This window comes from Lepisosteus platostomus, chromosome 1, assembly GCF_059453375.1.
Source record: "Lepisosteus platostomus isolate fLepPlt1 chromosome 1, fLepPlt1.hap1, whole genome shotgun sequence".
Lineage (NCBI taxonomy): Eukaryota > Metazoa > Chordata > Actinopteri > Semionotiformes > Lepisosteidae > Lepisosteus > Lepisosteus platostomus.
Genome location: NC_142611.1, coordinates 13,486,296 through 13,503,548, shown reverse-complemented (window position 1 = coordinate 13,503,548; position 17,253 = coordinate 13,486,296). Strand labels below are relative to the sequence as shown.

Genomic DNA, 17,253 nt, shown 5'->3' with positions numbered 1-17,253 from the left:
TCATTGAACAGTCTAGTTGAATATATAAAGCAAGACCTAGAGCAGAATTTTGTGTACAGTTTTAGTCAGCATATTAGAAAAATATTGCTGCTCTGAACAGCAACTAGATACATTCCCCAGGTGTAAGGATGAAAAGAAACTGCTTGAAAAGAGAACTGCTTGAAAAGAGAAGGGACCCATTCCAGTATTCATGTCTTCAAAGGCACCGACAAGGTCCATGGTAAATTCCCAGTTATACGCAGGCTCCCTAGCCATGCTATTAAAGACAATACCCTGGATTCTTTCAAAAAACGGCTACTGTGGTTAAGATGCTCTGATGAGTGAGCTACTGACTAACAAATAAGGTAGATGAGGTAAATGCCTTCCGTTTGTTTTGCAACCTTTCTTGTGTTTTTAGGGTGTAGAGAAGGATATCCTGTGAGAAACTATTACAGAGGAGCATCCTTGCAGTTTCTCTGGGTTAGTTACAAATAAGAGGAGGCTGTTTGGCCCATCTAACCCGCTGGGTACATAGCAGCAAATAGATCGGTTTCTCATCCAGCCATTTCATGAAAGAAGCCAGGGTTTCAACTGGGTAGGCTGTTCCACACTCCCACAAACCTTGGTCTAAACAAGTGCCTGCAGTTCCCGTTTTCAAATGCAGTATCCACTTGTGACTGCTAGTTCACGTTTCTCTATTGATACTGAAGGCCTCCACTGTGTTGACGCAGTGCCTGTAAGGACCTGAAAACATGGATCTGGGCCTCCACAGTCTTCTTCGTTCGAGAGGTAAAGGGCTCAGGCTGTAGGGATGGAAAGGCCCACCTTGCCAGTAGACGAGGTCAGGGTGGGACACCACCCAGGCTTTCAGCACGCGCCTGAACTTCACGTGGCCCTGAGGGGAGGACAGCAGCTCGTCGTACTGGTGGCATCTCGGAATATCCACCTCGATCTGTGGAGTAAAAGGAGAGGCACTGCATGTCGGCGGGAATATGTGTCTCGTCGGCAGGTCAGAAGATGGCGACCATTCGAAACCTCCATCATCACAAGCCTTTGCGTAATCAGTTAAGAAACCTGCTAGGACTAAAGGCTCCCCCTTTAGCTCAGCTATCGCCCCTCTCCTCTCAGGCTTGGTTAACATCGCCTGACATGCTGACATGCTACCTACCTGAACGTCTTTGACACAATTATAATAATAATAATAATAATAATAATTGCTTACACTTATATAGCGCTTTTCTGGACACTCCCCTCAAAGCGCTTTACAGGTAATGGGGACTCCCCTCCACCACCACCAATGTGCAGCATCCACCTGGATGATGCGACGGCAGCCATAGTGCGCCAGAACGCTCACCACACATCAGCTATCAGTGGGGAGGAGAGCAGAGTAATGTAGCCAATTCATAGAAGGGGATTATTAGGAGGCCATGATTGGTAAGGGCCAATTGGAAATTTGGCCAGGACACCGGGGTTACACCCCTACTCTTTTCGAGAAGCGCCCTGGGATTTTTAATGACCACAGAGAGTCAGGACCTCGGTTTTACGTCTCATCCGAAGGACGGCGCCTGTTTACAGTATAGTGTCCCCATCACTATACTGGGGCATTAGGACCCACATGGACCACAGGGTGAGCGCCCCCTGCTGGCCCCACTAACACCTCTTCCAGCAACAACCTTAGTTTTTCCCAGGAGGTCTCCCATCCAGGTACTGACCAGGCTCACACCTGCTTAGCTTCAGTGGGTTGCCAGTTGTGAGTTGCAGGGTGATATGGCTGCTGGTGGTGATATGGCTGCTGGTTGGGCAGACTAGGGTATACATACTTCTTGGTTTTATATGCAGTAGCTCTACTGAGCTTTCAGTTTTGTCCGTAAGAGATTAATCCCTCCAGCATCTCTTGCTAAAACACAGTGTAGCTTAGAGTGTCAGAAAGTGAAACATTTACCACCAAGCTGATGCAGGGGCCGTACAACTAAGGCTGATCTGACCAGCTCGCATTTTCAAACTGAGCCTCTGCGTAAATGTAAAATAATTGGCGATTCTGAATTTATTTCAAAATGTTCATAAGTGTCCTACCTAAAATTCCAAACTGCACAAAATTATAGAATCATTTTTTCCAGAAATAGGCTATATTATTGTGCCTATTATCTAGAAATGTCTAAAAAGAAAAAAGTATGTCTTTACAAAAGCAATAGTAGAAAGAAGCTATGGAAGGGACAAAAAGGAGTAGATTTTGCATGATAGGAAAAATACTTTTAATTTTTTGGCTATTGTGTAAAATCAACCCTTGCTTCTCATTACATGTCTCAGAAATTAATATTCCCCTATTTTTTTTAATTTACGCTGGGAGTAAGTCAAGTGATCTAGTCTTAATAAAGGATGGATCTAAAAGTATGACATTAAGCAGATTTTAAAGTCTTATACATTTGACAAGTTATATATTGTTGCTTTTATCTGACCAAAGAGCAAGACAGCCCAGCAATAGTACCTGACGGTCTGTGGGAATTGGCGTGTCCTTGTCTATGGCGTCATATTTAGCTTGAATATCCCCCTGAAAGCAGAAAGTTTCACATATGAAGTAAAATCAGTTTTTTGCGAGTAGCAAAATATTGATATTTGGAGAAAGAACAAAAGTCACCAAGTCCATTTAGGTTTGTTCATTGTAAAATATGTTTTACCTCTGAAGCTGATGAGCCGGATTCTTTCTGATACAATTTCAAAATGCTGTAATGCATGCACACATTACACTGTTTGATACTGTTGATTGATGTTCTACCAGGCTGCTTTCCATAAGTTTTTATTAAGCTTCATATTTAAATGTGAATTTCACAAAATAATGTTTCCCTTAATTGCAATGCATGTAAGTTTATAGAAAGAAAGATAACTTTAAGTATGTTTTCACAGAACAGAATGTTAATATGACTTAAAAACCTTGTCACTTGATGAGCCCCTAAGCAGGTTTTATCATATAGTCACTTTCCCTCCACAACTTCAGGAAACTAATTTGCTGATATAATTCTACAGTGGTTCAAATAAGAGCAGACATTAATATTGTTTCATATATCTGACTCTTGTTGAATTATTAGCTTATTTCCTGAACTCAGATGTTTAGTCTATGGATCCAAGGAGAGGAGAGGTCACAGAACTAGTCTTTACAGAATAAGCATGTGAATAAGCAAGACAACAATTTGATATCATCTAAGATAAGATCACTTTATTAGTCATATACAATTTTTTGCATTAGGAATTTGTCTTTTTGTGTACCCCAATTTGCTCTCCATGAGACACACAGAGAGGGAGAGAAGCTTGGGGTCAGAGTGCAGGGTCAGCCAATTATACGGCACCCCTGGGGCAGCTGGGGTTGAGGGCCTTGCTCAGGGGCTCAATGGAGTAGGATTCCTCTGCCGGCCGCGGGATTTGAACCGGCAACCTTCCAGCCACAGGCGCAGATCCTTAGCCACAGAGCCACCGCACCGCCCCCATCTGTCCACACACACACACACTTATAACCAAGGCCAATTTCGCCAGAATCCAATCATCCCACCACTAAGTCTTTGGATAGTGAAAGGAAACTGGAGCACCTGGAGGAAACCCAAGTAAACACGGGGAAAACATACAAACTCCACACAGATAACACCCCAGGTCCGGAAATGAACCCAGGGCCCCAGCACTGCGAGGCAGCAAAGCTAACCACTGTGCCACGGTGCCACCCTTTTGACAAACCAATCCAATGGAAAAGCTGAAACACCAGAGATGGAATCAGCACCCCATGACTCACCTCAACACCCAGCAGAGCGGCCCATGCCAGGCCTCTGAGAAGCGGGGGGATGTCAGCTCTTGCTTCTTTCCAGACCTGATTTTTTTTATAAGGGTACGCCTGTATCGAGAGAAACAGGGCAGTACCGACGTTATCCACAAAAATGCCAACACTTAAACATCCGGGGTCTCCTGCTGCATGTTGTCCGAGACCTACCTTGAGGAGCCTGTCAAAGAGAATAATCCTGTGGAGCTGGTACTCCGTGTCCCTTTCCCGTATAATGAGGGGCAAAGTGGCGACTGCAGACAGCTCGTTGCTGCTGTTGGACTGGGGCAAACTGGACTGCCTGAAATGACATGCGAACCAGGGGAGACGTCTTACATGCAAGGTTATTTCATAGCTGACCCAGCAATGAATCGCTGCAAGCGCTAAAAATGATGCTGAAACAAATGTCAGGAGCTTGAATGCACACGTTAAGTCATTTGTGCATGTCCCTGTGAAGCATTCTGCATGCGATTATAATGTCTTTTCTACCAGTTATGAAGGGATTATGAAGTCACTATGGAGTAACATTTAAATAAAGCATTACCTCAAGAACCTTTTTTTTAATTATTTGATCCGAATAATTGGTGCTGGTGTTCTACACAAAAAGAGCAGCAGCCTAAGCTACAATTACCGTAGCCATACTAAAGATCTTCACTGAGTGACTGAAATATCTGCATCGTTTCCACTATGCACTTTACTCTCCACATTTTCCTTTGACTATCGATATAACTCTGTACTTTTTGTCATATTGTTATTTTTTTTACTAAAACCTATTTTCCTTTTTCAGAACAAAAAGATGGTATGAAGAGACAGTGAGCAAGCATTATAAAAAAGACAGTGAGCAAGTCTATCCTTGATCTGAGCCCATTCTATCTTTAATGTCTATTATATCAGGTTACAGAAAAGAAGTCATTTGATAACAGTATACTCACTCATCTTCCAATAGCGGATAATAAGCTTCTCCAGCAACATCTTTCAGTCTCTGAAACAAGCCAAGAAAAGAAATGGATTACAAGATTCGTTCTACTTATCTTCTCGCAAATTCTAATTATTTTTCCACACTTCAGGTCTAGGTAACCAGAAATGTAAGGAAAAGGGACATTCTAATATACTATAGAAATTTCTCAGAATTTTCTTATTTTATATTTCAAATGAAAAAATATATATGGTTTCTCTAGGAAGAAAATAGACTGCCAGTAAAAAGAACTCTTACGTTTTTAAGTTGGCACAGCGACAATGTCACAGTTGTGTCGTCCAAGAGAAAACTCCTGTCTCTTCCTTGACCAAAACACTCCCCATCCTCTAATACTAAACTTCAAAAGAGGACAAAAAAATACATTGTTAAGGGCACCTAAAAAAAGCTTTAAACTAGCTGTTGACTGGGAACTTTTCAACTTTTCAAACCTGAAAAATGCAGTTAATAAGAAATATTTCTGAAGCAGAAAAGATTCACAAAATCTATAGCATTACGCATCATAACATTTGAATTGATCTGTTTTAGAAGCATACCTATAACATTTCATGTTATCGTTCGTATCCAGTGAAAACATTTTGTTATTACTTTGCATTTACAGCTAACATTGTGTCCTTACATGGTTGTTTTTCCATCTGAAAAGTGAGAAACTTGGCCAGAAGACTCTCATTAAACAGGGGAAACATTGACCAGATCTCGTCACATTTTTCAGAAACTCACACGATTTATGAAGAAATAAAATGTCAGTATCAATCAAAGATCTAGAAGCTTTTTCTCCAAATAAATCGAAAGAGAAATGAGTCAAAACTCTTAGCTCAAATTAATTACAGCAGCGTCAGCTATTATCGATTTCACCACCCCATCACTATCTGTAATTGAGTGTTAATTAAATACATTCCAACTTACTTGGGCAAAGTGCAGACAGGAGGTTTGGACTGGATTATTTCTTTATTAGTAAGCTCTTTCTCCAGATCTCCTCCAGCCAGGCACCACAGGTAATAGACCTCATCAATACATCTCTCTTCCAAGTAGTCCTCTTCTTCACCTGTCGGTGGTAAGTCACAGGCACTTCAAACATGGGATTGCTCTGCTTACCATTTAATTCTTACACTAACCCAAAGAAAGAATTATCCAATGTCTAAGACTGAGATGGAATATTTTCACTCTTACAGTCACCAAAGAATGATTTTCTTTGTATTTTCAGAATGGCGTGCACGTTTAAAAAATCATGAACAAAAAGTCAAAATCAAAAGACCAACGCTCACAAAAGGAAAAAGAGTTAATCTGATAGCACATCACTAAATCTGACTTTTTTCATTATTTCCTGACAATATATCACTTCAAAACTATACTCTATGCTTCTGTGATCTGGACAGGACAGAAAAAAAGCAGACACTGTGTGGGGAAAAACCTCTGTATCAAGATGTGAGAAAGACGACAACAGATGAAACTGTTGGAAATGAGTGGCATCAATAAGACTTCCTAAATATAAAGACGACAGACCCTGGCACAGCTCTCCAATGTCTTCAGGGAGGTCTAAGCGAGCACAGCGCAGGGAAGAAGAGAAGAGGCTGACTGGCTTCTGGAAGGGTTTGTAGTTGGAGGATATCTCCTCGAACACGCTGTCTCTCAGTAGTTCAGCAGGTGTAGGCCTGCAGCAACAGGAAACCCAATTCAGCTACTAAACAGAAAGCAGTTTAATAACAGTCCTTAATGTTGCTGGCAGACAAAGTTAGGATGGATATGATAATAGCCTCTAGAGCCTAAAAAGGTAAAAGCTGAAGTATTAAACAGAACTATTTCAGTTTATCCCGTTTTCAATGCTAGTATCTCTTCTATTCTGGTCCATACTGTACTGTATGTGCAGGGTTTTCCGATAGTACCAAGAGTGGAAACTTCATTTTCATTTTACAGCAGGGTTATTTTTTCTTCAGCTAACACTGTATGCATGACTGTCAATGCCAAAGTATTCTATTCCATTAACAATCAATTTAAAAAAAATTTAATGATGAACTAGTGAATATTGAAATAATTGTCAAATTTAATTTTTTCCAAGTGCAGTGCACTCATTTATTTGTTCTGGAGATTAAACCAAAGACAATTAAAACGACAGAAAGTGAACTGAATATTTACGTGCTTAAAGACAATCAATATGCTGGTCTTGTTAATCTTGGCTTGAAATCAATAAAAGTCTTCTCTGTTTTTAATGTAACATTGTTATGTGTAGTGTTTTGGAATTCACGCGGCATTAAAAAAAGAATTGGCCAGAAAGGCTATATATTCCTAAAACCATATATGTTTACAAAGGAACAATAAGTTTGTAATACAAAAATTGTGATAAATAAACATTGAACCATAAGCTACATAATCAATCACTAATAGTACTTCCTTCTTGTGGTGTCTACATAGGGAATTGAAATGCACAAGCCAAAAGAAAAACAAAACAAATCTGAGGTCAAACATGTAATAAAATCATACTGGACAGTCACCTTTTAGATGGAAGAAATGTAAGGCATTTCCGCAACAAAGCTACAACATTCTCAGGCAGCTCCTAGAAGACAAAACAATGTCTACGTCATTTACTTTCTCATTCTACCACAACATATATAAATATTAGTAAGCATACATTTGAACTTCTATAAACCACTGTATACAACAACACCATAAAACAAAATTATGTCAGGACATAACATATCATTATATTAAGAAAATAGAAATCTTGAAGGAGTGCACAATTGTTATCACAAATGACTAAAATCTAATTCTGTCTTAATTTCGGGGACATGCCCATACAAGAAAACATTTGGCAATCTTGTTGGACCACGAAAGCTAAACAAGCTTACAAATAAGAAACAAACCTTTATAATTTGTAAACATCCATGTTCTTCAGCCAAAACGGTAACAATATCATCCATGCAGCCTGAAACACAATAAGGGAAATTAGCATATATGTTGCTTACTGTAGTATTGAGTTACATAACATATTAGGCTTGCTTTTTCATTAATGCTAAAGATTAATTGTAATTACAGCCACCAGTCTTACTCATTTAGAATATTGAAACTTTTTGTTTATCTGTATATAAGTGTTTTTTTAAGTCTAAAACAACAAAATACAAATTCCATTAAGAAAGATGAATGCTAAAAGGTATTTAGTCCATCAATTTACTGTTATTACTATTTATCTATTAAGGTGGCTGATGCTGTTTTACAAAGTGAGTTACATCTGTACACATCTACAAAGTTGGGCACTGGAGTATTAATAGTGAAGTCCCTTGTTCAAGAGTACAATAGCATTATTCCACCCAGGATCTGAATTCATAAACTTCCTACAAAGAGTCCAGAGCCCAGACATCTACTACACTCACAAAATAGAACAATCATTCTGAATTAGAGAAGCATAAACACTCACTTTTAACATGACCTTATGAATATCAGCAACTTACCCAAATTCAGAATAAATTTTAATCGTTCACTTATATCAATAGTCTGCAGCAATCTTCTGCCCTAAAAATAACAAAGTAAGGCATCAATAACAGTATATTAATGAGTGAAACAGGACAAAGTGGGTTTGAAAGATGTGTTCTTTCAAAACTCAGACTTTACTTTTAAAACAAATGACAACAATTAATCAAAAAAACAAAAAAGCTTATGAAAGCCAGTGCCATGATCTTTATATATCCTTATCTCTGAAAGCTGTACAATGGAATCCATTTAAGTGGCTTGGTTTAACAAGTGATACACTATAGAAGCAAGTCTATATGAAACATTCAACACTAAAATTAGATAAGTTACAAGTCTGAGGAGCCTTTGTATTCAGTTGTATAGTGGGACATGTGCCAGCTGCAGAGCTGGGTTATTAGCGATTTATAAAATTCTAAGTGTAATGTAGAGCAAAATAATAACTCCCATACAAAACATGATTAATTGGCACAGCGCTTATCCCACAGGGCCTAGTTAGCTTCATAAATCTAGCAACTGTATTTTTCCTAAAACAGTTAGCTTCCCAGGACTGTATTTATCATTGACATCAAGATGTAAAATATTAATTAAAAAAGGTAAGATTACATTAATACTTTTATCGTCTATAGACTCCAAAGGTCTCGGCATAAAACAGATAATACGCGTAAGTGTGATTTACGATGGAGTGGGATATAAAAGGTGTGTCAAGACAAAGCTTTTTTATTGTACCTTTTCTTCCCCTCCTCTGTAAACTTGAAGCTGTCAAGTTACTGTTCATAACTCAGGAAAATGTTGTACATAGAGCATAAAAATAGGTGCCTAGACCACACCATGCTTTTACCCATTGACTTGATATGTGATAAATGCAATTCAAGTAGCTGCATTTAAACTATATCCTCTGTCATCAGCAAACTCATGTGCAGTAATGTAAAATTAACAGTGAATTAACTAAACCTTAAGATCTGGAGAGTACACTGCAGGAAACTTCAATAATCCACTTTGAAAGTTAATGGAAACAGTGAGACAAATACAGAAAAAACACCTAATTTCATTTTTTTGACCATGACAATTCACCTGGGGATCGTTGTATCAACAGACCTGGCTGGGACAATTATATTTTAAAACTCTTAAAACTTCATTTTGGGCAGCATGGTGGTGCACTGCTGACTCACAGCGCCTGCCCTGGGTTCAATTCTGGACCTGGAGTGCCATAAACATGAAGTTTGTGTGTTCCCTGTTCGTGTGGGTTTTCATCGTGTGCTCCAGTTTCCTCCCACTGCCCAGAGACATACTAGTATGTTCAATGCTACTGTTTTTTAGAAGGGGGAAAAGACCTACAAACATATCAACAAATATACTGTGTACAGAATATCACAAATCTGCAACATTCATAGCACATTATCCTTGAGACATTTCTATGGAGGGCTTGTTCAAACAAAACTAAAAATTTAAGTTTTTTACATCATTGTCGTTTAACATAACATAACAGTTCTACTCAGATTTGGTTTTGTGTTTGAGAATTTATGATTTTTTTAAACTTCTATAGCTTTCCATGTAGTGACCCACAGGGTAAAAGACAATATATTATCTATAGCATCACCTATCTTTACTATCAATCTAAAGTATTACAGCAATTCCCACTATATCTACTTGCGTACATGCGAATTTAGCCTGAAAAGAAAAGATTTCCATTAAAAATAACCCTTATTTTTCCTCCAAACAATTTTAGAATAAAACATACCAGCATTATAAATACCGTACTAAATGATTTGGGAGTTACCGACTTGACCTGTAAACAATTTTCTGAGTACATACCACACAAAGCTCGAAGAGGAGGATTCCCAGGGACCACACATCTGTCTTGGGCCCCGACGGGAGAGGAGTTTCATTGCGGGAGGGATCATGGGGGTGGAAGGTACCCTGGGAGATGACTTCAGGGGCCAGGTAGGATGGGTATCTGCAAGTAATTCGCACAGCGTAACGCCACAGGCAGCTTGTACAGATAGTCCCGCATGCCTGTCACAGCACAGCGCAAACTACAAGTTGACCATGAAACTTTTCAGAGTACAAACATGAACAACAATAATTAACAAGAAGCACACTTTGCTTCTGTCTTTTTATTTTGAAGTGGATTTCGTTTGGCTGAGTGAACCAGCAAGCCTTGTATGCCTTTCGTATACACAGGCAAAAGCAAGATCACCGTTCACCTGAACATCCCTCAATGACTAATTAATGTCACGTCATTTGCCAAACCGCTTTATACCATACGGTGTTGTGGGAAGCCAGAGCCTACCTGGCAAGCAACAAGCGCAAGGCAGGGTACACCCTGGAAGGGACGCCAGTCCATCGCAGGGTAAGTGCAAGCCAATCATACATGGGAACAATTTGGAGGCCATGGTAAAGGCTGAGGGGGGAAATTTGGCTCGGACACCCGGATAACTCCCTACATTTATCAAGAAATGCCCGTGGATCTTTAATGACCACTTGGAGCCAGGACCTCAGTTTAACGTCTTATCCAAAAGACAGTGCCCACTACAATACACTGTCCCTGCCACTATACTGGGGCATTAGGACCCGCACAGACCACAGGATGGGCCCCTCCCCGCTGGTCCCACTAACACCTCTTCCAGCAGCAACCACAGCTTCCCAGGAGGTCTCTCATCCAGGTACTGACCAGGCTCAACCCTGCTTAGCTTCAATGGGTAGCCAGTTGAGAGCTGCAGGGTGATATGGCTGCTGGCTACTAATTAATGTAAAGTAATAAATATTTTTCAGCTTATCAAAGATACCTTAATTGCCAGAGCTGAGACAGAGGATGCAGCAACTATCTGTGAAGCTGCAGCTATAAATACTGCACTGATTTTTTACAACTGGAACTAACTGGAGTTCCTATGATCTTTGCAAAAATATAATTAATGAACACACAGTTTAAACAAAAGAAACGTATTCATCTAAACCAATTAGAAAATAACCAGATGAAAGGTATCCACATGTTTGTCAATTATATAAATTTTCATTATCTGTTATATATTATAAGTCCACAGAAACACATGAAAGATGTAAAAGAAAATGAGCTACAGTATATGGGATCTGCTTTTACAAAAATCTTATTTTGTGTACAATGTCTAATGACTTCAACAATTATTCAGGAAGTAGGCCCTTAAATTCTAAATAATGAATAAAAAGAGAATGAATCAGATATGATTCTTACTTTTTTGTGATCTTTGTGCATGCAATAAATAAAGCTATTTATTATAATTTAATATATGCATAGTCAACTCATAAAAAATATATGTTAACATACTAAATACTAATATGTATTTAGTACTAAATACTAATTTAGTACTAATTTTATTAGTACTAAATAATAATATGTTACAAATTGAGAAACCTGGTTTATTTTTATCATTATTATTTTTATCCTTCAAGCTGACATTTTCCATCCAAAACGCATGCCTGAGGAGGGCTTCTCTACACCATAATACTGCATGATCAAGGTAAAGAAAAATATATTAATCCATGAATAGATAAAGGAACAATTTCAAAATATAACCATAATCCTTCAGTTCTTGATATTTGTGGAAAGGTTTGAAGAACTCGTACCCTATTGGAAAGTCCACATCCGCTCCATGGCCTGTCATGTGGTAAAGACCGAATTTAGCCAGCTTGATGCTACCCTGAAAGACAGTAAGAGAGCATGGCTAATCTATGGAGCCTCCCAGTGGACACTGTAAGAAAAAAAAACCATACAGTGCGGTTCTCTTCAGTGTCTTTTCTAAACCCCATGACTCAGAAATACACATTTTAAGGATATTTATTTAAATGATTATGATAAGCAAAACCTAAAGCAGGAATTTGTGCATAGTTTTGGTCATCTGAAAATATCCTTTTTCTAACTGAATATGCTCTGGAATCATCAATCAAAGAAGCAGCAGGCAGATATGCCAGGGCTTAAGGGAATGTCCCACACTGTCGGGATGAAGGAACTGGACCTTTTTAGTCACAGAAAGAAAAGATTACAAGGTGACTAGATACATTCAAAATCCTCAGTTACTGACAAAGTCAACCCAGCAGATGTGTTAAGAATGATCACTGACACTTGCATCAGATGTGCAAGAGCAGGAGGCACTTATGTACCCCAGAGTGTTGTGGCTGTATGGAACAAACTGTCCAGCCATGATGTTGAAGCCACAATGCTCTGACTTTCTTCAAGAAAGACCTGGATGAGATACTGGCCTCCTTTCTTATGTAATTATACCTACTGTATATTCTAAACATATTTTTAAGGCTCAGTATCATGAATTGGACATCTTGATATAGGGACATTTTCAGAACATGCAATAATGTAACTCTATATTTAATAAGAAATTAAATTAAATCCTCTTGGATTTTAAACACTCCAGTTACAAGCCCATTGTGTAAAAGCACATTCAAAAAGATACGTTTTCTGAGGTAAAATCTAATGCTTCATCTATTCAGACATTAACTAGAATGCAGTTCCATAGACAAAGGCAACAACAAAAATTACCTGGCCCCAGGTGATGATGGCTTTTAAGAAAAAGTAGCAGATCTAGTTTTAGGATTCAGTGCATGTTTAATTCGGTTTCGTGCCTCTTCTGGGAATTCAGACCCTAGCTCAACAAGTAAACCACACGTCTAGCATACATGTGACGAATGTACAGTAGTGCTGGGATTGTACAATGCTGTACCTTGCGGTCCATGAGCACATTATTAGGTGCAAGAGCTCTGTGCACCATCCTGTGTCTGTTCATGAACTCCAGCCCCTCTAACACCTCATAGGCCACCTGGAGGACCTTCACATGGCTGAAAGGGAACAAACAGGGGTAAACAGCACATTTTCCATCTATGTCCATGTTTCAACGCACTTCTGGGGCAATACAGAAGGAAATATTGTTCCTTTCCATGTTTTTCATGTCTAGCAAAACCCTCAAGTCTGAAAGAGCACAGGAGTGCTGGTGAATTGTGGACACTTCAGAACAACCTTAATACAAGGCTTTACTGTTCAACAAAGGCTTCTAACAGTCACTTGAACTGGAGTGAGTTATCAAAACCAACAACAGGACAGTGCCGAACAGGAGGGGGAATTACAGCTTCAACAGAATTTAGAAAAGGCTTGTGCTCACTATAAATCAGAGGTCTAGAAACCTTGAGCCTGAAGCACTGCCAGTGAGATTCGGATAACCTCTTTCAGATATGTGCCAAACATTAAGCCGGGAGAAACTGATTTATTTTATCAGACATAAATCCCTAAGGCGTGAAAGAGTTCTGCAGTTCTCGGCACGGTCAGGTTTATGTGCTCATAAAGATGTCTCTGAAAACCTTAAAAATACTAACTCATTTTCAAAATATCGTATGATGTATCTATCTTTTTTTGGGTTCTTCTCCTCAAGAGAGAAATGGGAGTTTGGCATACAACTATAAACTTTTTATTTCTAAAATACAATGATACATTTTTAAAAAGTATTGGGGGGGGGGGGGGATTTTTTACGCACATTATTACCCAGCTTGTTAATTTGGATATCTTATTGGAAAGCATGAAGGAAGTCAAGAAGGAAAATCACACAAGTTTAGCATTTAAAGAGAAATTACACACTGATGCCAAAAAACTTACAAATTAAAGACACACAGTCAAATTCTTTTTCTTAATCTTTGCTTCAGAATTCTGTCCTTACAACAAACATTACTTTATTAGCTTTCAGCTGAGGTCCTGGAAAGTCTTTAAAAATTAACAACTAAACACAAAAAGTATATGTTAGTTTTGCCATCCATTCAGTGAGTAACTACTTTATTTACGACGGATATAGCCAATTGCAAATTTATCTTTGATAAATAATAAACTTAGAAAAAGTTAGAGAGTTTTAAAAGAACAATTTAAAGGATCGTCATGTTCAATCTGCACACTTAGTAAGTACATAGATGCCACTCTCCATTCGGAATTTTCATATCAATACCACAGTGCGGTGACTAGGTACTGTGCTGAGGTCTTGACTATTTGACAAGTCACTTTTTCAAATTAGGAGGGATTTTAGCTGCAGTGTCCAGACTAAATTTCACTCTGAGCTCGTGCGGTTTGGAAATCCTACAGTACTGCCAGGAATTATTAGACAGCAGCATCCTACGTTAGACCTAAATCCATGACCCTCATATCTGAAGTCCAAATTTCTCTATAGAGCTGAAACAGGCACCTCTTCCATCTAACTAAAATACGTAATAAAGTAACAGGAATTGAAACTTTCAATTGGCAGGTGAGTTGAAGTTTTGATTTTGTCAGGGCCTAAGGCTCAGAATGGGTAAGATTATATGATGGTTTTCATAACTGAATCACACATTTCTGTTGAATAAAAGTAAATTAAAAAAGACAGGACAATGTGGACGGAAGAGCACTGGCATTTTCTAAAGAAAACTTCAACTGTGCAGCATTTCATATGGCACTGGTGTTCAATATGTTCCGTCAACCTCAGTATACTGCATAATGACAGTAAAACTAGAAGGTTTACTATCACGTAGGCTGTCTGCCCTGTACAGTAAGAATAACATTTTTAGACTTTTCTTCTAAAAAGCACAATACAAACAGATTTTACCTGACTGGTTTCCCCTGTTTCTGTAAATCCTTCAGACTGTTCTCATAGTGTTCAGCCACCACAACCAGCCTCTCTGATAGGACAAAAAAAAACTGTTTTTACACATAGGAACTAGAGGTTTCATTTCTGTTAAAGCTACAATTTAAAGCTAATTGTCTTTGAACGGTAATTAGAGTCTTTTAGTTACGTCTGGATCTGACTAAAGAGGAAATTTTACATGACACTCATGAGTTTTCAGGCGGCACAGTGGTTAGCACTGCTTCCTTGCACTAATGGGTCACTAAGGTTTAGGTCCTGGAATGTAATATTCTTGGAGTTTGTGTTCACCCCACTTCTTGTGAGTTTTCTCCCACAGTCCAAAGACACACTGGTAAGCTAACTGGCTTCTGGGAAAACTGGCCCAGTGTGAGTGTGTGCATGTCTGTGTGATGCAATGCATTGGCATCTCATCCAGGGTGTATCCTGCCTTGTGCCTTTGTGCCTGCCAGGATAAACTTTGGCTCCCGTAAAACCCTGAACTGGATAAAGTGGTTTGGATGGTGGACTCTTTGAGTTTTACTCCAGAGATTATAGAGATAGATCATAAATATTGTATATCTTAAGGGCTTCAAGGAAAATTTGATGACAAACCCTTTACTCAATTAACTTCAGAAATAAAAACACAACACTAGAACAAATAAGGAAATGCCAGGAATGAGAAAAGGGGTAAAACAGACACATACAGTAGATGAGCAAAACATCATATGTCAGTGCTGTGCTTCAGTCACACAGAAGGCACCACAACCAGCAACTCATTGGAGAACTAAGGTTAAAAAGCAGCCTGCCTTGTTTGCAGGCTGTTGTGTTATGAACGGGGAGACCAAATGGCTCAAAGCAGATCTAAAGATCCATCACATGAACAAAAATAAACATTGAAACCTTCAAGCCCCATTTATACACGACTATCGGGACTAATTGTTTCAAGCAAAGAGACACGCAGCTACTCACGTCATTTAAAGCAAACACAACATTGAATATTAATAATCCCCGTATATATGTTGTAAAATTAAAAGTCACTAAAGATTGAAGAATACTGTAAAATTTAAGTATTGCTCCAGGAAGAGGTTTCTATAGCCTCACTAATGAAATCCTTGACCCTCCTGGTTATCTTTATAACTAAATCTGTAACTTGAGCCTTATGAGTATAGAACTGAGCACATCTCTAACAGCTCCAGTGAACAAAAACCTATTAAAACAAGTTAAAGCCATGAGTGGATGAGGATGAGAAGGTGGAAGAAACATGAATTTAACTTCCGCCACTCTGAATTCGCGCACTGGGGTAAAACGCAGAGCCAGCTTTTGTAGTTGAGAAGGAGAAAAAAGTGGCTTCTGGAGAGAGTTCCTGATCAGAACGTTTTCATTTTTATCTCAACCGATAGAATTTATCAAGACAATACATATCTGAAGCTTTCAGTTCCCAGCACACATATAAAGGAACAAGCAGGGGTTCAATTCAACCTGAGAATTAAACCCACACAACTCCAGCTGCGAGTGAAAGGCTCTTCGGCTGCATGCAGGAGACAGGAAAGGAGCAGAGACACGAAAAAGACGTAGCAGAAATGAAGCAAAAGAGGGAAGAGGTGAGGGTGTGAAGGTGGTGGGTACAAATGGAGAAAACAGGAGGAAATGTGAGGCAGATATCTGCAAGCAAATAGATTAAAGAGTTTGGTCAGCTGTTAAGTACTGAGTACCTTAAATGTATAAGCCCAATCTAATACCTACTCAGATGTCTTCAATCTAATAGTCCGTATTCACATATACACCCATTAAACTGAAATCAACGTGTGATCAGGTTACCTGCAAAGAAGTACTGCAGCCAGAGTTTATTAGCTCACTTCCTTGATTTGATCATGACAAGGGGGGGGAAGAAATGGGAGAGATTAAAAAACAAGGAAGTGCCATACCGTGCTTCCCGCGGGTGATGTCCACATACTGACAGAGCCTGGGATGCGTGACGGCCTTGAGGATCTGAAAGCGGCCCAGGATCTTGATGGAGTTGGGGGTGAGTGGGAGCCCGTTGCTCCCACAGACGTCATGCGGGAGGGCGGAAGCAAAGAAGGTGAAGGCCCCCAGCTGAGCATCTCCGAGGGGGAACATGATCCTGGTGCAGGCCGCTCAGCGGGACTGGGGCTGCCAGAGCTCCAGGACACAACGCACATAGGAAACAGGACGTGAACACGCAGGGGAAATGTATACAAGTGGAGACAAAGCGTTTTCCAAAGGCTTCCATTCTACAAACAGCACACACAATCCCTGTTTCATGAATCCAATGCTGTTGAAGCCCCTTCTCAAAATGAACTTTATTCTAAAGGAGTTGAATGTTGTCTTTCTTTTCGTTCTGACCTCAATCCAGCTGCAGCCGATCATCTGTAGTAAACTTGATAAACACCTTGCTTTGCTAA

General features: G+C 39.3%; 1 protein-coding gene across 1 annotated transcript in view; it reads right to left on the bottom strand.

Annotated features, from left to right (window-relative positions):
• The window catches only part of tbck (TBC1 domain containing kinase), a 77,729-nt gene extending 60,781 nt beyond the window's left edge, over positions 1-16,948 (bottom strand). The window contains exons 1-16 of the mRNA XM_088625160.1: positions 16,756-16,948; positions 14,813-14,885; positions 12,920-13,034; positions 11,814-11,887; positions 10,026-10,167; positions 8,195-8,255; positions 7,610-7,671; positions 7,241-7,302; positions 6,255-6,403; positions 5,658-5,796; positions 4,992-5,091; positions 4,711-4,760; positions 3,950-4,079; positions 3,755-3,853; positions 2,465-2,527; positions 805-931 (exon numbers count right to left, since the gene is read on the bottom strand). Coding sequence (XP_088481286.1) covers positions 805-931; positions 2,465-2,527; positions 3,755-3,853; positions 3,950-4,079; positions 4,711-4,760; positions 4,992-5,091; positions 5,658-5,796; positions 6,255-6,403; positions 7,241-7,302; positions 7,610-7,671; positions 8,195-8,255; positions 10,026-10,167; positions 11,814-11,887; positions 12,920-13,034; positions 14,813-14,885; positions 16,756-16,948 — 1,639 coding nt within the window. The remainder of the gene's footprint in view (positions 1-804; positions 932-2,464; positions 2,528-3,754; positions 3,854-3,949; positions 4,080-4,710; positions 4,761-4,991; positions 5,092-5,657; positions 5,797-6,254; positions 6,404-7,240; positions 7,303-7,609; positions 7,672-8,194; positions 8,256-10,025; positions 10,168-11,813; positions 11,888-12,919; positions 13,035-14,812; positions 14,886-16,755) is intronic.
• Between the last annotated feature and the right edge of the window lie 305 nt (positions 16,949-17,253).